Consider the following 20,372-nt stretch of genomic DNA (forward strand, 5'->3'; position numbering starts at 1 on the left):
CTTAGTTGAGCTTTTCACAGGAAAAAACATAGATTTTTTTTGTTTCTCAAGGAAACATGGCAGAGGATTGGCGAGTTTATTCACCTACATAACTGTGCTCTGCTAGCTGCTTCTATCCGACTTTTTATCTTAAGTTGGAGAACGTTCTAATTCTTGGGGATTTTAACATTCATATTGATGATTTCTCATCAAACATAGCAGCTGAACTCTTATCTATATCTGATTATTTTAACTTTGTTCAAAAGTACATGTTTTTGGACCAACCCATCTAAAAAGCCATACCTTGTTTTTCTGTGGCCATCAACATTATCGAGCATCACACGAGAGGAACCAAGGTTGTGGAGGATGTGCATTTGAGTGACCATAAGTGTGTCTTTTCTGACCTCAACTTTAGCTCTAATCAAACACTCCTGAAATCAAAAACTCATCAATGCATAATAACTGAGACTACTGCTGAAAGGTTCTCTGTCATGTTTGACATTTCTCAAATAGAAGTCATGTAAACACTCTTGTCCAGTGCTGTAACAGAGAATCCATTTTGGATCAAGTGGCACCTATCAAGTTCTATCACACAGAAGCTATGAGTCTACTTTAAACTTAAGGAGAATGTGTTGCAAAGCTGAAGGACTATGGAAGAAAACTTGAAGCACCCAGGCTCTAACTTCAAGATCTAATGCTCTACCTAAATGAACCAGTAAAAATGCCAGATCAGAATATTTTTCTAGATTCATATCAAAGAACAAGAGAAATCCCAAGGTCTTTTTTGACAAAATCAGTGCTGGTAACCACCAGTTGTCTCTAGCTACAGTACCTATAAATGTGCACTCTAAAGGGCTTTTTGTCAATAAGATTAGAGAAATCAATGTCAAAAACTCCCCAAAGCTAGCTTATTCTGCTAGTGAGGCATCTCCTTCTTACTCCTGGTCTACCTTTACACCTGTGAAATTTGATGATATGGTGGCCCTGGTAAATAACATAAAATGAAGCCGTCTTCATGCCCACCAAGGTTTTTATCAAAGTCTTTGACTGTCGCCCCATAGGTTGTAAACCTTTTGTTTTTCTTCAGACTGGGTTGTTCCCCAGCTTTTTTAAACATGCCACTGTGGAACCAAAGCTCAACAACTTTGACTGTTTCCAGTAGGGATGGGTATCGAAAACCGGTTCTTGTTGAGAACCGGTTCCCACTGTTTCAATTCCTTGGAATCGTTTGCCATTTTTGCAAACGATTCCCTTATCGATTCCAGTCGCCCCGAATGACGTCACCACGTTGCGGAGCGTCGCTTACCTGGCAGGAAACATGGCGGCTCAAACGCTAAAAAGTTTGGTTATACTTTACGAGAACGGATGACAACAGGGCAACTTGCAATACTTGCAAAGTAGATATTTAATTTAAGGGAGGAAACACTACGAATATGCAAAAGCATTTGCTCACAAAACACGCGATGACCTTAAATGAATGTCGTGTTTTTAATTCCGCTCCGGACTCGTGAATCTCAACCCAGCAGCAGCGGTAACGTTTGCACGTCCTCTCCCGTTAATACGGCAGGTAAATAATCAACTAACAGTGCATATTATGTTAGCGCGATCTGCCTTATTACAAAACCTGCCATTACTGTGCATTTAGGTGACCACGATGAGACAGACAGACAGAGTCTGGCTCAGATGCTGGCAGTTCTCGCTGCAGTCTACCGGTAGCGTCTCCTTTCAGGCCAGGATAGACGAATGTCACCGAGCAGTGACTAAGTTTGTGGTCAAAGGCTTGAACCTATTTGCCACAGCAGATGCCCCCGATTTTCGGTAAGTGAATGTGTTTAATTGTAGGCAGGGACATTATTGGATATTCTTGTGTAATTGCTACTGAATAATTTATGTTATACTTTGTTATTGCTACAGAAGAATATTTATTTTATTATTTTACATTCACAATTTTTTTTCCTGGGGACCCTGTGACACCCCATTGAAGAGCCGTAGGTTGGATCTGTTAAGATCTCACTGTTGGGTTTGTAAGGCCATGTTACTCCTAAATTTCTATCTTGTTCAAAGAGAAGATATAAAACAAAGATCTAAGCTAATTGACCTTAGTGTTCTCCTTTTTTAAAAAAAAAATAATCGATAAGAGAATCGATAAAGAATCGAATCGTTAAACAGAATCGAAATTGGAATCGGAATCGTGAAAATCTTATCAATACCCATCCCTAGTTTCCAGTCTGGTTTTTGCAAAATGCATTCCACTGAAACACTTGAGAATACACAGTCTTGGTCTTAAAATACCTCTCCTTAGCTTTTGACACAGTTAATCATACTATAATGTTAAACAGGCTGAGGGATCTTGCTGGGATGTGCGGTTTTAGTGTGTCCTTAAACCAGATTATGTCTGAATCTGCAGAGCTACTATGTGGAGTCCCTCAAGGCTCCATGTTGGGATTTATTTTGTTTTTAATAAATATTCCTTCTTTAGGCCTCATAATACAGCAGTTTAGTGATGTGTTTTATCACCTTTTTGCCAGCAATATTCAGCTACACTGCTCTTAACCAATGGTTGTATAACAACTACCGTCAATTAAACCCAGATAAAACTGAAACTTTGATTATTGCACTGGACAGTGCAGTGTCCCACATTAAACAGCAACTTAGTGATCTAGATCTCTTGCAGAAGCGTAGCCTCAGAAATTTAGGTGTAATTTTTGACGACGCTTTTTCCCTGGAGCATAACTTGCCAAGCTACAAATAAACTTTTACTTACTCACTTAGGGTGGATGGAGCCGCATGTTTTTGATTTTGCCCTTCCAGACACAACCCTCCCATTTGTCCATGCTTGGGACTGACACTGAGGCTTGTGACCCATGCATCTTTAACTGTCCATTATTGCACTGTTTTGTATTGACTGTGTTCATACTGAATTACTGTCCTATATATAACTCTGGTCTAACGCAGTGCCAGTAGAGGCAAAACAAAACAAGTCATCCCTGTAGAACAGAGACACTGGAGACAGGTTAAGACCACTTATATAGCAATCTGAATTTAGACTCAAACACACACACACACGTTTCTGAGGTATGTCTGTGGTCTGGAGGTCACCACAGCAATGATCAGCTCACAAACCATCCCTCCACAATCAATGCTTTAAACCCAACGGCCCCATTCAATTAGCGGCATCCTGCAGCTACATTCACTTGCTGCCTAATTGACCTCTGAGTCGCAGTGGAGAGCAAGTCCTGGCATTGAAAACAGCTGCACAGAGAGAGACTCTGCCAATGTTGACACGATAATTACACAGCAAGTCACCTAACATGGGCTTTAGGGTCAAAAGTGGGTAAAAAGGAACATGCGATTGCAAACGAAGGAAGCAGAGGAGATGGGGTAATAAGCAATAGGATAGCAGGGAGGGAGAAGAAAGCGTAAAAGGGGAAGAAGACAGCTGACCGGAGGCCTGTTCAACCATGAGATTAGGCTAAGTGATGAAAAGCAGGGAGGAAATAGACGCAGAGACTGTTGGAGAGCCTCGGGTGAGAAAAAAAAAGAAGCAAAGAAGACGGATGAAAAATGCTTTAGAGATGCTTGTAAGAGCCGGCTGGGCGGTAGAAGAAATCAAGATAATACGCGTCTAGGATCACCAACACTGGGATGGGAATGGCCACTGGGACAGATCTAATAATGGGGTTTGATAAACACTTTCAGCTTCAGTCACAGAGAATATGGCCTAAAAAACTCAAGGCTTAAAACATCAAATTAACATGGACGTCTGGACATGTCATCTGTTTAAAGGATGATATCACGCCTGCTATTGAAAAACATAAAACTAACGAATCTTATCAGGTAGCCATATCACAAAGCTGCACATTAAAAAGCTCTGAAGAGAAACTCCAGCAATGATGAGGATTTTGAATAGGTCAGATTTGGTGAAATTGCTCCACACTAATCTGAGTGTCACGTTTTAATTTGTAAAAATAGTTACTGGATGACAATGGACAAGAGTTACCACCACCTTAGACGGGACCAACCCTGCCTTATTGATTTTAGGGGGGGAAAAAGCTATAATCTTTAATTTTGTTGCTAACTTCTGCTTATTGGAAAAAAACGGAAAAAAACCAACCCCCAAATGTTAATATTTAAAAATATAACTGATCGAGTAAAAGCTCTCTGGTATAAATCGCATTTTTTACAGTTTCACTGCCACTTGTTCAGTTGCTTGATTGTCTTGTTTGTTGTCTTCCATGCAAACTACTGGAAACCATGACAACCAGGTAGTGATCAAAGCAATCACTAGAAGGTAGAAGGCAACACTGTATATGTAATGTATCACTTTGCAACCAATTCCGCACTAGCAACAAGCAGCATCCACTGGCAACCATTCACAGAATAGACACTTTTGCTTAGCAACTGGTGGTTACCAGAGAGGTCACTGACTGGTCTTTCGGCCTAGTGTGAATGGGGCTCTGGCAATCAATTTCACAGAGAACCCAAGCAACCTCTCGCAACCAGTCATGGAATACACATTTTCCTGTAGAGACATAGTTGCCAGTTGGTTGCCGACAGGTCTGTATACCACTGTGACTGGTGCCTAACCTTGATTTGATCTAAATGGTACACAAACAAAGTCTTGGCACCTACTGTGTGTGCCCAGACAACACAGCTCAGCTTAGCGTTATAGTTATATTTATACTATAACTGGCAAACAAACAAACGTGGCGAATGACTGGTGAACATGTGGGTTCTGTTAGCAGCTACAGCAGATGTTTCCATCAGTAGTTAATGGAAAGAAAAACACAACTAAACTGGATAATTATGTTTACTGTGCATTTAGCAATGCAAAGGTTAACTGAAATCTTTGTAGCTTTGAAGTAGTAGTTATGATAGTAATAACAAAACTGTTTCATGTAGTGGTTTTAGCTGTTAGAAAACTAAATGTGAAAGCCTACTGGAGCATTGCAGTTTCACAAATGTATAATGTAATGTAAATGTCAGACATTTGCAGTATGGAAAAAAATTCAACATTAGCAATGAGTGGCCACCAAATCCTCAGCCACGGTTCATTCCTCACCAGGCGGTATCCTGAGTAAATCTCTAATGAAAAAAGAGAACGGTAAACTGCTTTGAGCGAGCATGTGTTCTGAAGATCATGTTTTCCTTTATCACAAAGACAATCGTTCCTGTTACCGCTGAAGTTGAAGTGCTTTTCAATCTTTCTAAAAAAATGGACATAAAAATACAAGCCAGACAACATCAAACACCTTCCCACGCTTACTGCATAAATAAGTAAGTGTTAATAGACTGGATTCACACACAGATGAAAAAAAAATCCTAACAGAGTGTCAAATAAAGTGAATAAGAAAGCATATACGGTCCACTATAAGCTTAAGCACTTTACCTTTAGCACAGCAGTGACCTTCATTTTTTATTGCGACTCCTTCTCAGAAATGGTGTATCACAAGAAAAAAAAAGGCATCAGAAAAAAAAGTATTGAAGCTATCAGTGGTGGACAACAGCACTGTGTAAGGCACTCAGACTGTCTGGGATGGAGGAGTAGTCAATAATGAGCCTCCTCAGTTATGATTCTCGACAAACGGAATCAATCAGCCAGCCTGAAGGCTTGCTAGATGCTATTGAAGTGCCGTTCACACTGGAATGGGATCAATGGCTAAGCTAGAGTTGACCATCGATCCGAACCATCCTCTGGTCTCCTTCCCTGTCCCCTCCTCATACTTCAGCAGGGCCTAACAAGGTGAGAAAGCCAAGACAAGCCTGGCTGAAGTGAATCGGCAGCAAGCAACGCTCACCCAGTCTTAAAAACACACAAGCTCTCTTAAGGTTCCTCATGGGCTAAATGGTGCTTTACACAGCCATTACTTTTCAAAGGTCACTTAGGCCTCCACAAGGATTTTTCCTGCTATTTAGAGTAATAATGCTACTTTAATAGTGTACGTGCTACTACTCTGGCACTCTAACACCAAGCAGACATCATCTGCATCAAATGTAGTTCACTGGACACAAAGAACCTGCGTGTGCCTTCCTCATATTTATATCCTATTTGCTATAAGCTTTTTTAAGCCTGACATGTTGCACTGTCCTTTTTAGGAGTGGTTTTATGATAAAATAGCGAGTGCCTACTGCTTATCACAATATGAACAACTCCTAATAATGTCCTGAAATTACTGGAGGAGTACTTTGCAGATTTACTGAAAATGTTCTTACGATGTGCTCAGAGCTGCAGGGAAATCCTCATTGGATTGCTGCAAAATTTCTATCTGTGTACTACAGCTTCTTGGCTCCGCCCACAGCAAAATTAATCATCTGTCAATATCCATATGGGTCCCCAAGAGCATTTCCAGACTGCATATAACTAATAACTATAGATAACTAAGATGATGACACATGCATAAACATATCTATCAATGCAAATATATTAACAAAAGCACCCACTTAGGAATACATCCTGGCTCTGTGGTAACAAAAAAAAAAAAAGCTGTGAATGCAGGTGCATTTGAGTGTGTTCATACTGGCTGTAAGGTGCTTCTTAGATATTTACATTTTACAGATGCCTGCAGGTTACATGAACAGCAGTCTTACATAAAATATTCCCACATTTCGTGCCTGGATTCAGATGTTGGAGAGCTGTCAGAGTATTCCACAATCTCCGTCAATGCTCATGTAGTCTGAGACAGATGACTGACATGATGTGCATACACATCAGGCAACTCGGTTTTTGCCTTTAATCTTCCAGTAATTCATCTTTCTAATGCACTTGGAAGTTACATTATAACAAAATCCTGCGGTTATCATGTTAACAAGAATCCTATATGCATATATGAGGTGTGATTAAACATTTCTGGTAGTGGAGCAGTAGAAATCTAAAGCCAAGCCTGATTTAAAGTTGGCCCACGATCAAGATTGTTCATTGTAACATTGTTACGTTTCCCTCTACTTGGTCTCTTCCAGGGTGTCAAAAGGGCGTCAAGGTGCCACTAAGTTGGCCACTAAAGTGGACTAAGTTGCAGGAAGCCAAATCTTGTAAGTGGTCCATGTGGTGAGTAAAACCTGTTATTGCGTAGCCAAAATACCTCTTGCATGGACTACAGTCCAGATAGCTTCTCCTTCAAAGGTAGAGTAGAACTCGATATTGTCTCACATTGTAGAATGAAGTTGCGGTACACAACCCAGCGAACAGCAAGAACTAATGACGAGCATGTCTCTCACCTGACGCACTGCATTTGGGCTTAGAAACTGTGGACTGAACTGAAAACTACTCGGTAATGATAATCCTTCACATGCATGAAGCTGATCAATCCAAACAGTGAGAACCGGACCTACATTGGCCAAATCTGAATCAGTAATTAGTCTAATGTGAACTATAATTCAACTATTATAGCTAAGAGGTAAAGAGAGGTAGCAGTACGAAGCAAAACCTAGACCAGGGGTGGGCAATCTCAGTCCACGAGGGCCGGTGTCCCTGCAGGTTTTAGATGTGTCCTCGAACCAACACAGCTGATTTAAATGGCTAAATTAGCTCCTCAACATGTCCTGAAGTTCTCCAGAGGCCTGGTAACGAACTAATCATGTGATTCAGGTGTGTTAACCCAAGGTGAGATCTAAAGCCTGCAGGGACACCGGCCCTCGTGGACTGAGATTGCCCACCCCTGGCCTAGACACTAATTCAGGCAGGGAACTCGAGATACAGTGTGTCATACACACCAACATGCCTCACATTCCTCACATCATATACCCTAACACACCCTCCAAATTTAGTTGTGGCGATAAGCTGAATAACTTGCTATCACTTCCTTTAAACTACTGTTTCAACCCCTCCACCACCCCAGCATGCTCTTTACTCATCACGCGCTAATGTCTGTATGGAACACTATTTTGAGAAGTGAGCTCAGAGCCTAGCAACCCTTACGTATACTCTACTGCTGTAATAATAATAATCATTTCTTACATGAGCTGTCTGCCTGTTGCTTTGTTATTTTGTCAGTGTAGTTTGCTCTCTTGTATAACTAGCATAGAGACAGAAGTCTATGACTATGACTTTATTAACACTAGCTAAAACAGGGGTGGGCAATCTCAGTCCACAAGGGCCGGTGTCCCTGCAGGTTTTAGATGTGTCCTCGAACCAACACAGCTGATTTAAATGGCTAAATTAGCTATTGACGTGTCCTGAAGTTCTCCAGAGGCCTGGTAACGAACTAATCATGTGATTCAGGTGTGTTGACCCAAGGTGAGCTCTAAAACCTGCAGGGACACCGGCCCTCGTGAGATTGCCTGAGATTGCCCACCCCTGAGCTAACATCAGCCACTATGAGCTACTGGCCACACTGAGCCGAGCAAAATGCCTTAGTATTTTGAATGCACTAAACTGAGCTTTGAGGTCCCTTTGAAAGAAGTAGAATGACATTATTTTTAAAGGCTACACTGTCTCACTTTAAAAGGAACTTTTTTCAATGAAAAAACATTGTAGACGATGCTAACTGTCCTTCTGTTGACTTTACTCCTCTTCACAGTAGCTTTAGCAGCCTGTACAGGAGATGCATGAGCATAATTAAAAACATTATTAACAAATGCATTAAATCTAGGGAAGCAAGCTCTGGGGCATTATAAGACACACTTTAATGAATCAAATTGGCTGCCACAAAAGCACAGGTACTAAGCAAACTTTGGATGCTCTTTAATGCCATTTTTATTAGATCTGATTGAAATGTAAATTACCTATGTCTAAAACAACACTTGGTTTCTTGTTTCTCACTGTTGTGCTAAACTGCAGCTGGCAGCAGATGTGAGGAACCTAGAGAGTAGAGGAGAGGAGAGCAGAGGAGGTGCAGGGAGTGAGATGCAGGCATCAGGCTGCAGTGTGTCTAGACAGTATTCATGATCCATCTGTCTGCCACCGCCGCGACAACAGCCAGCGGCTGCAACAAGATGGCAAACTCCATTAACACAGAAACGTTTTCTATGTCCCTCTCCCTTCCTCCTTTCCTCCTCTTAATCCCCCTCTATTTCCATCCATGGCTGTGTCTCTGTCTGGTCTTCCATCTCACTTCAAGCCCCTCTTTGTCTCGTCTCCCCCTGAGACTGCCTGCACTTTTTTTCTTATTTTTTTTGTAACCTTCCTATTCCGCTTTTCTCCTTTCTCTCACCTTCTTTTCCCTGCAACCATCTCTCTGCCCTCCTTGTGTCTCTATGGCATCAACAGAAAATGTGCACCAGCTCAGAAAATTACACTCATTGAGCAGCTTTCCCGTAATGCAAGCTGCAGACTCTTACATTAACGTCCGCTCTAGATAGCTAAATATTTTAAGCACCCAGCTCAGGAGGATTCTATCCATTGGAAATTATCCCCCCCACCCCCACCCCCACCCATTTAAATCACCCTAAAATTTAAATAAATATTAAAAATGTTCATTTGCTGTGCCTTGTAGAGCTGCAGAAATTTAGATAGACAGCAGCAGAAAAAAAAGTGAGATAGATTCAAAAAACAACAAGGTTGGAGGGGTTGGAGAGGTGAAACACATTTGAGGGAGGAAGGTAGAGGGCGGGGGAGTGAATGAGGGTGGGTGAGATGAGAGGAAGAGATGGAGGGGAAGGTAAGAAACCTGCCAGACGCACGCACACACACACACACACACACACACACACACACACACACACACACACACACACACACACACACACACTCTCTCTCTCTCATGGAGCCAAGGATGAAAGTGCTGCTGTAAAAAGTTTTCCCTCTCCTCCTAAAAGTTGTTGAAAGAGAACGCCGCAGCACATCAAAGTGGCCTGGCAGACAGCCATTGAAGCCCAGTGGTGTCCTTCACCCTCTCTCTCTCTCTGTCTGTCTCTCTCTCCCTCTCTCTGCACCTCTCTTTCCGTCTCCCCCTCTCAACATCTCTCTCTCTCTCACTCCCCTTCTGTGTTTTCATTGATTGTGACGAGTCAAGGGAACGCTCTCATCTTGTTCCCTGGACAGTGGTGCTCAGCAGGAGCTGGAAGCAGGTGGCTGGTGCTGGCGGTAGGGATGGGAGGGTGCGGTATATAGATGTGGTATCAAGCCTGTACACTTTGTACCCTTATACTGATAAGCAAGGATGACGTCACAAAACAATACAACATGCAACTAAAATCAACAAGTTACCCTGCCATTAATTTAATGCCAATGCCGAAGTAGCTTCTAACTCTTAACAATAACATTTGGGTGGATGACATCACTGCTTGCTACAGCCATCTTCTTATGCAGTCTGCTTCTCACACTTAGTGTGCTTTCAGGCCTCAACACAATTTCCAGATGGTTAGTTTTGCATTTGAGTAAACTCACGTTTCTCTGAAATTAGACTAAGTATACTAGGAAGCAGGTCTCAGGTCAGTTTGTGTCAGCTTGACTTGGTTCCCTTAACTTGGGCATTGCACACATAGAGCTCAGGGGTCATTTCGTCATTTGTCACAGAGTCTTAACCCATCTCGGTTTGCTATTGACCGAACACATGCTATTGCACCGGACAGGTAGTTTGGTCCACAGAAGAAACTAATATACCGCTCCAGATATGTAGCAAAGGAAACACGGGTTTTCAGGTTATACGGCTTCATTAAGATTACACTGAAGTGATGGATCCATGTAAAACAACAACATGCCAAAAGTACTTTGATGAATGATAAAAGTAAGTGTGAAGTTCACTATTGCACCATTTAAAAACTTTGAATGTGAAGTGGCAGGGGCAGAAGTCAGAAACTTGGTAAAGTTTGCAACACCCATGAGAAAAGCTCAAAACTCCAAACCCTTGTCCCCGGTGGGGCAAAATCAGAAGTGAGGCAAAGCAGAGACAGGATGCGTTGGTGTGGTTTGATGGTTTGAGGTAGATAGATAGAGACACAGATGTGTAACAGCATCCTGCAACACTCACAGTTGAAGATGCCCGGCGGAGGGTGTTGGGTGACCACAGGGCAGTTCTCCTCATCGCTGTTGTCCCCACAGTTATTCAGCTGGTTGCAGATCAGCGAGCCCAGACGCAAGCAATTCCCATTGGTGCAGTGGAATTTGCACTCTGTACGGTGAGGGAATAAAAGACAAGTTACATTTCTTAGCAAGAATAACAAACATTTAGTTGTCTGAAGCTGTACATTGAAATGAGGCAAAGCCTGATGCTAATTGACTATGTGCACGTTAGCATATGCTACTTCCGGTGCGGAAACTCCTGTGGGGAGCTTTGTTTCCGGTGTCCTATTCGCACCCTGTTTACGGTCCAAAACAAGTTAAGCAAATGAATGAATCAAGCGGATATTTACATTTCTATAGATGTCTTGGGCATTTACCCAATATATCTGTAAATAATGTTCATCAACTTGTTGATATTTTTTCCCTGCGCCTCAGAGCAAAATAGAAAAGGGATTCAAATGTTATATTTCTCAGCTGTCCCTCGTTTATCGCGGGTGTTATGTTCTAAAAATAACCAGCGATAGGTGAAATCAAGTAGGCAATTTTATTTTTTGATGGTGCAAAACGTTTCGTGGACATCGTGGACATACAGCACTGCACTTCAGAGTCACACTGCTAGCGATTGATGCAGTGATTCTGTACTGTACAGGAGAGACGTCACGGAGGAGATCGTCTGCAGCGATCAGGACACAATGTGATGTAAAAAAATAAGCATGCAAACTTGCACAAAAAAAAATCTGTGAAACAGCGAGGTGAAAGGTGAACCGCGTTATTAGCGAGGGACCGCTGTAATTTTGAAGGTAAGTCACAACATACCCTTCGTAAATACTAATGTATAGAAACCCTTACCAGCAATCATTCATGTTTGTCTGGCTTTGTTCACGGTTTGTTAACATGCTGTGTAGGTGTGTACTTGACTAGCTGATATCGACATAATGGGAAACATCTGGTTTGACTATTCTTCACCTGTAGTTTGAATGCTGAACATTTGCCTGTTTAAATCATAAGACCAGTCACTATACAGAGATGTGCTTCTGAATGTGGACGATGTGTCTTCTGCTGCAGTTCTTGTGTTGAGTGATGTAAACAACTGATCGATCTAAACTCTTTAAACGTCAAAATTGATCATTAGATTTTTTTATGACACAACAGTGGTGATGGTTCCCACCTTCTCCTCTTTGTAACTTAACGCGATCTTTCCGTTTTTGAGTTTTGGACATCAATTTTGGAGTATATCTTTGCAGTAGCGATTGACCGCAAAGTAAAGCTACCGGAAATGTACAACCCCACATCCGGTCTCAAACCAGGAAGTTAGCATTTTCTCGTGCACAGGGTCAATACCACATTTTGTTTCCTATCTGAACAAAGTGTTCTATTCATTCAAGATCCCAGAGTCATAATCATCTTTTAAAGAATTAGTCTGCTTCTTCTCTGCTCTGGAAAGATCTATAATTTAAAAAAAACATTTAGAAACAATCACAATCAAACCATAGTGGAAAATTAAAATATATATATAAAAATGCCTTTTGGTAAAAAATACATGTTACAAAAGAGGGAAAAAGAGAGAAAAACACAAGTTGAAAAAAAAAAAGTCCGCCCACACACATACACCAGTGTCACTGCAGTAGTAGTGCATGCAGGCGAGCTCTAAAATGTGTAAAAGCATTGATAAACCGCGCAGACAACAAAATGTTCAAATGCTGGACTGTTATGTGAAATCCTCCCCGTTATCTACGCTTCAGAATGTGCAAGGTCGTGTGGAATGATTATTTTTTTTTACCTGTAAGCTCAAATACAAAGCAGAGTTAATGTGCGGAGTTCACACAGAAACAAGGTCAGACAAAAAAAGTGGTCTCCCGTTCAAAACAACAAATAAATAAACAGCTCTTTCAAACAGCCCTTTGATGTGCCGCAGCCCTGAACCGTAATGTGCTCCTGTCACGGCTATTACCAAAATGCTTCTCTCCCTCTAAATATTAATACGCCTGATTAGTGCTATCTGGTTAGAAAAAAACATAAAAACCCTCCAAACTGTAAATGGGAAAGTATATATATATATATATATATATATATATATGTATGTATGTGTGTGTGTGTGTGTGTGTAATCATGTAGAGCTTTAATCGTAACAAATAAGAATAATAACAACCAAGTGTTTGATGCACCACAAAGCAAGGCCATGTTAGTGTGGCTCAGAGTGTTATGTGTGTGTTTTTAGTGAAGGCGATATGTGAGAGCTGCACTCACGCCGAGTTCGCCAGAACTTCACCGACTGCAAGAACAGCGAGACATGAATGACAGTGTTGATGTGCACTCGCACAGACTGTGATGGTTTTTCCTGTGACACATTATGATTGATATGTTTTTCGATTATTCGTGGAGGAAAAATGCATTTATGCTGAATGGAAAAAAAATATCATAGTAAAAATTTCCTTAAATTGTCGCTAGTTTTTACTCTAAGGAAGAAAAAACTCGCGCTCTATGCCAGCACTGTGACAATAGCTCTTAGTGTAGAGGCAGTCTTTTCTTTTTAGTGCCTTGCACTAAAAATGTTGAGTTATCAACATCTGGTGTGTAGACTACCCACAATCCAACATGACCACCACCTGTAAAAACGATGCTTTAAATAGAAGATCCCAGTTTTTGGGATGGTAACAAAAAAAGTCATGTGTTACAGATTCCTCGTTTTTTCTCCTAAAAGTAATGCAGTTCATTACTCAATACTACTTGTTGCATGCAGTTACATGTTAATGTGCGTTAATCCATAAAATGATCTGAAATAGCTTGTCACATAATTATCAGGCTAACCTCAGGTTACAAATGCCTCACCAACAACAACGAAAAATCCCTATCCTAATGACAACACACACCCACACACACACACAATCTTTCTTTTAGTTTTAATGTATGAACACAAAACCTGAAAACTTGTCACGATCCTGGGTCCTATGACCCAGTGTTTTGACTTTTAGTTTATTTTGATAGTTTATGATTAAGCTCATTAGCTTTTCTAGTTCATTTGTTATTAGATTCGCCTTGTGTCTTCCAACCCCTGTTAAGTCTCCCGTGCCCTTCATGTGTTTTGTGTCTGTGTCTTACGTTGTCAAGTTCATGTTGTCATGTCTGCGTCTCATTATGTTTCCTGTTTTATTTTGAAGGGGTCCTGTGTTCCTATGTTCAATGTTTTTAGTTTTACTCTCCCCTTGTGTGTCAGCTGTTTCCCCATGTGTTTCCATTTCCCTCATTATCCTGCTGTGTGTATTTAGTCCGTGTGTCTTCAGTCATTCCTCGTCAGGTCGTCTGCTCATCCACATCACGCTTCAGGTATCCATGTCAGTTCACCATGTTTACGTTTTTTTCATGTTTAGTTTTAGTTCACCCAGTTTAGGTTATTGTTTAGTTTCACCTATGCCCTTTGTTTGTACCTTTTTTGCTAGCCTTAATAAACGGCTTGTTTTTGTTAAATCCACGTTCAGTTTTTGGTCCGCGTTTGAGTCCTCTCTTGCAAACACATACAGTCTGCCTCAGCCAGACTGTGACAGAACTAGCTAAAAGAGACTTGAAATCGCCATAATGAGACAACTGTAGAAACATACAGGTAGAAACAGAGGCTACAAGCTTGACTGCTTATCACTGCTTTTGTTAACTGCTAAAGTTCAGGCTCTGGCAGCTGAACTGGGGTCTGCATACGCTCAGCTTCAGCATTACTCTGGGTTCTTGGCTCGCTTTGTGTTAACATGCCATCTGTGCAGATGCTTGCCGACAGCACAATGTACACTACCAATATAATACAGTTGTTTCTGTCTTAAACACAGCTTGCACTTTGCCCTCACACACATGTCCATACTCTCACTCCTCAAACGCTGTAGAACGCTCCACCATTTTTGATCCAGGCACACTTACTGAAATCTGGTGTTTGTAGCACAAGTGTGCAAGAAAAAGAAAAGTGAAAAAAAAATATTTCTGTTTGCCCAGTTTGCAGATAACTGAAGAGGCCTTTGTAACACAAATAACAACATAATTGCAGCTGTTATGTATTAACTTACTTAAGTTACTGCATGACAGAAAAATGTAATGCGGTTAAAGTAATTAATTACTGCGTAACTATTTGTTGAGGAATTTGAGGTTCAGGCTGGACTCTGAATGTAAGCAGTAGATTTGCACCAGACTACAGACTTGTGATTTTTGTCAGTTTATCACAGTAAATATTTATTTTTATTATCACAAACAGATTGGATGTAATCACCAAATCAACCCCGTTCACTCACAAACTGATAGCCGACCAATGGCAGACTGACTCGTCTCATTGCAGATTTATCTTTGATGCGCCAAAGTCACTTTGAAGAGTGGAATAGGCCACCAAATGTTTGAGGGCCTGGTCCAAGCAACCACTTCAAAAGACTCATCAGTAAGTTGTTATAATTTTGGTCACGCGGGATTCTCTGGGCACTTTTTTCCCTAGTGTGACATATATAACGCCAACAAGGCGGGTCTTCACTATGTTATGAATCATAAATCCACAAAGTTTTACTTACTTACTAATTAGCACCTGTTCTGATCATCAAGAAAGCAAAGTTAGAAAGTATAAAACTTTTTTGGCTTATGCACTAGGCAAGCAATTCTCTGAGTGCTCTATCCAGTCCTCTTGGTTATGCTGTTATTAGCTGATACAGCCTGGAGCTGCTAGCCTGCAGCAAAGACGAGGGGCTGCAGAGATCACTTTCTCGGTCTCCACACCTCAAGATTTTATTTTCTCTGACCCACCCGTTTTTTATTCAAGTGACATCACATTTATCAGACTTCACACTACAGGCATCAAAGGCTGTATAAAACTTAGATCACATATGCAGTTGTATTCCCCAGTACTGGTAAGCAGACTTTGGTGGTGTAAAATTTGTGGAGCTCTCCTTGTTCTTCAAGACACGACCTCCTTTTGGGAACTGTACCTTATAAAGGAAAGAAGGCATTTGTTTCCAGTACAGGTTGGCTGTTTGAAGTCTAATAAATGTCCTTAAGGTATGCTACTGGCAGTGTGAAGTTAAATAAAAGAAACCCCTCTCTACTTGATACTAATAAAACACCAGAATCTCTGTGTCACCGGTCAAGTTACATTGCAAGTGCTAGTAGGCACTAGGCTTCTGACAAATTGGAACAGTTTTTGGATTAAAAAATGTAACATCTCTGAACTACACAGAGAGATATGCAAAATGCTTCGGGCAATATCTTGTGCTTTTACACATGATACAGAGTTTTTAATTCTTGCATCTTTTCACAAGGTCAACTACAAAAGCAGATTCTTCTTTTTTGTTTTCCCCACAAAAAAACATTAATAATAGAAACAAAACTAAAATTGAATGATGATGACCAATTCACCCCAAAAGGTAAAACCAAGGGCAAAATTTAGTGTCTTTTAAGTGTTTTCAAGAAAAGGTACCACAATAAAACTTGTCCATACTCAAGTCAATCACTTGCCATGTGGCTAACTATAAAATGAAACTCAACGATAAGCTCAGCAGGGCACAGCTGATGTCCTTCACAGACTTAATTGTAGATACTGAACAATTAATCACTTTAATCGGAAGGTCGCCGGTTCGAGCCCCGGCTCGGACAGTCTCGATCGTTGTGTCCTTGGGCAAGACACTTCACCTACCGCCTACTGGTGTTGGCCAGAAGGGCCGATGGCGCGATATGGCAGCCTCACTTCTGTCAGTCTGTCCCAGGGCAGCTGTGGCTACAACTGTAGCTTGCCTCCACCAGTGTGTGAATGTTTGTGTGAATGGGTGGATGACTGGGTGTGTAAAGCGCTTTGGGGTCCCTGGAGGGGACCAGTAAAAGCGCTATACAAATACAGGCCATTTACCATTTACCATTTTACGGTAGTAAAACTGAAGAGTGCAACGCAAGCCATAAACTCTGAACATTCAAAATAAAAGCTGCACCTTTTGAAATGGGTTCATTTCAGCAATAATAAAGAAGTTTTACTTTGAAAGGTAACTTTCTCTATTTCTGGTATGCATCACATTTTTTTCAATGGCTAATTAAAATTTGCAGACAAGAGAGCATCTTCCACACAAACCACATGCAACTGTGACAACCTGATAGCAACAGAAATGGGCCAGTACAGTCTTTAAAACTGGTTTTACCCAGTGACAGCCAGCCTGCACTTGCCAACAGGTTGAGGAATACAAATGTTTCCCTAGCGAATGTAGATTGCCGGGGGCAGGGTGCTGGCTGGTGTTTAGGCCTGTGTAACTAAGGCCTAAGTTGCTTTAACTTGTCTACAGTCGCTGTAAATATACAAGCTGCTTTACAACACACCTCCAACCCAGCTGTTACTTTCATGCTGGAATCAGTGTTAAATTGTTGTTGCTGATGCGTGTTCTGCTTTGTGCCGTTATAGCCTTGTCTGCCTTGGGATTTTCATGCACATGGGAGTGCCAAGAGCTCCTAGAATAGAGCCATGCAATCAGTCTTATCACCTCCATGGTCCGTGATGGATATAGTTGCTACAAGTAAATACCTGTGTAAGAGTAAAGACCAGGCTGCTAGCAGAAATTCTGAAATATCTTCTACAGAGACGTTTGGAAGCTATTTAAATTCTTCTTTTAGTTTTCTGCAGAAAAACACTTGTAGGTGTTTTTATCCCTTTTCTTATTCGAGATCATCCAGAAAGTCAACAATTGACACTGTTTCCTCTTCTGTATAAAGACCAGAACCCAGTTTGTGGATTATTCAAAGTAACTGCATCATCATTTCAGGGAGAGACACTATGTGAATTTTTCCCATTTCATTTTTCTACATTAGACAGAGCAAGTGCACACTAGTCAGGCTGAGCACCGTTTAATAATTAAGTGTGTGAACTGTGCCTGAATTACCAATTATACTGTAGCCCGAACAGCAACCCATTAGCTGTACCGTGTATTTACTCTAATACTTGATCATTCACCGGGGCTCCTGAATATCGAGTGAACAAACACAGCTAATTTTGAAGTAAAGATGCACAGTTTCACTGGTAAAAATGGTCTCTGGTTCACCGCAGCCAACATCATTATTACTGTAATTAAAACTCACACAAACTTTAGCAAATAGTAATTGAGATGTGGAGGCGTGCTCACCTGCATGTCATCTCCATGGATATGTTTTTGAACTCAGACAGACAAAAGTTGTTTTTCCTCAGATGGATAATTTAGAGAGAAATTTCAAAAAAATGTTCCTGCTTGCACAAACATCACTTATGAAACCTGTGACACGCACGGTGAACATGTTCGTGAACACTAACATGTAATGTGAACCACAGACAGAGCTGGGCAAAGTGAGCAGGTCTAGAGTGGTTTGGTTTGCTTTTATTTCATTAAAACTTTGTCTGGGAATACTCTCCACTAAAGCGCGCTATCAGCTGACAGGAATAATTACACTTCCATGTTGGAGGACTCGTAGGAGACTAAATTAAATAACTGAAGGCAACATTTCGTGCTTATATTCTGTATATTCCCAAACCAAAGGTGCTTGACGGAGTTTTTGTTTTGTTTTTTTAAAACAAAGAAACACAATTTTACATTCAGCCTGGTGTTGCCCAAAAGGATTGTGGGTATTCTCGTGATCTTCATGTATTGAATGAACTGCCATCTTATGAAACTAGCTGAATTCTTGAAGAATTTAAGCCCTACTGTTAACGTAGCGTTCACAGATACACACTTGTGACGAATGAAAAGACAAACCTTAACCCTTGACCCTTACAGTGACAGGATCTGGTGGCTCTGTTATATCGGGAGACATTTAGCTGACGTGGTTTTAATTTGTTTGTTCGGTTAGATTCAAGGCCCATCGCAAATGATTAAAAAACGGGGTTTGGAGTTGTCATATTTATTCTATCTGTATTGAAGTGGAGTCGAGCTGAACAGCCTTTGAATGAAACCATTCATCCAAAGGCCGTTCAAAGGGGTTATTCAGAGTCACTATATCTCAACCCAAGCAAACACCTTCAAGAGATTTTGGGTCAAAGTAGTCAATATAGTACTTTTATATTCTACGCACAAGAACATCTTAAGCTACCACTGGTCAGTGTCATGTGCATGTTATAGAAAAAGTAACATAACGGGAAAGAAAGCTGAACAAGTCATGTTAGTCTGTTTATATGGTGTCGGGTCAATCATCGGTTAAATGGCTTCTGTCCCGATGGGTCAGCCTACTTTTATGCCAATATCGTAGAGTTTAAACACAGGATATGATGGCCAGAGTCAAACCAGATTAAGAAGGACCTCTCATAACTCACACATACACATTATGAAGCTCATGTATTTTGCTAGTCTTATTAAACAATGATTATCCTTTATTGTGCATCATTCCTCACTCTTTCCCTGCTCAGTCTTTTTACCTTGAACTATCAAATATCTTCAGATACAGATATGACACCGATTAGGTCAGACATGCTACAAAAACGGGGAGCTGAGGTGGAGGTGGGTTGCAAATCAGCTTGCAGATATGTAACAACTATGGCCCTATACTGGACATCTAATTGGATATGAAGAAGGGTTTCAGCTGATATAAGTTGTCACAGAGATCAGCAGATATATCAGCAGGACAAGACTTATTAGGCCTTAATCTTACACTTGTACAGACCAGTCAGTGACCTCTGGTTGTTGGGGGGAAATGCCTAACCAGCTGGTGAGTGGTTGCTGGCGGATGGGACCTTAGTCTGCCTGAAATAATGGTTAATTTTTGGTGATTTCTCTCTTCAAGAAAGAAACACTATATTTTTGTCTGTCATTAACTAAAACTAACCCTTGTATTGTGTGATAAGTGTGTGTGTGGGTGTCCTGCTGTAATTTTGTAAAGTCTGGACATGAATAATAATAAGTTGTTGGTCGTGAAGGAGTGTGAATGTGCACTTGTGTTCATGACTCCAAGTGTGGATAGTTGGGTTGTCTGTCAGTGTTTTTCCTCAGTTGTCCTGTCTTGATGCACTGCTAGGACACTCCAACATGTCATATGCATGTGATCATGTGAGCATAAACTGATATGAACCGAAGATAATGACTTTAATTTATTTGCACATAGCCAAACCACAGGTCCTGTTATAAAAACCAAAAAACTGTGTCCAACACAGTAATAGCACAGATGTCACAGGGACCCATCAGAACCAGACTGAACAAGAAACGAGACAGTCATGATCAATCTGTGTGACTCCCTTAACAGAATCAACATGCTTAGTTCTGCGTTTTACTTTGAAAACACAAATGGAAACAAGAAAAAAAAAGTTGCACATGTTCAGTCTCACAAATGGTCCTGCTTGATTGGACCATTTGATTTGTCCGCCTCACGTACCTGCGGACGGTACGTGAGGCGGATAAAATTGGACTTATTTACACGACTCCTGCTGAAATGTTCAGCTAAATTATGTCTTCGCCATAGTAACAAATCAGCTTTGACTCCTGCGTGCCAAACTCATTACTTA

At 41.0% G+C, this 20,372-nt stretch overlaps 1 protein-coding gene across 6 annotated transcripts in view; it reads right to left on the reverse strand.

Moving 5' to 3' along the window:
- LOC146507676 (low-density lipoprotein receptor class A domain-containing protein 4-like) overlaps nt 1-20,372 on the reverse strand; it is a 275,368-nt gene that overhangs the window by 115,159 nt on the left and 139,837 nt on the right. For 5 of the 6 annotated variants that reach the window (XM_085178422.1, XM_085178425.1, XM_085178423.1 and 2 more), the window contains one exon: nt 10,887-11,027. In XM_085178422.1, the coding sequence (XP_085034548.1) occupies nt 10,887-11,027 (141 nt within the window). Of the gene's footprint in view, nt 1; nt 11,028-20,372 lie in introns of all 6 variants that reach the window. The other variant, XR_014876985.1, reaches the window with a different exon arrangement.

This window comes from Neolamprologus multifasciatus, chromosome 11 (genome assembly GCF_963576455.1).
Source record: "Neolamprologus multifasciatus chromosome 11, fNeoMul1.2, whole genome shotgun sequence".
Classification (NCBI taxonomy): domain Eukaryota; kingdom Metazoa; phylum Chordata; class Actinopteri; order Cichliformes; family Cichlidae; genus Neolamprologus; species Neolamprologus multifasciatus.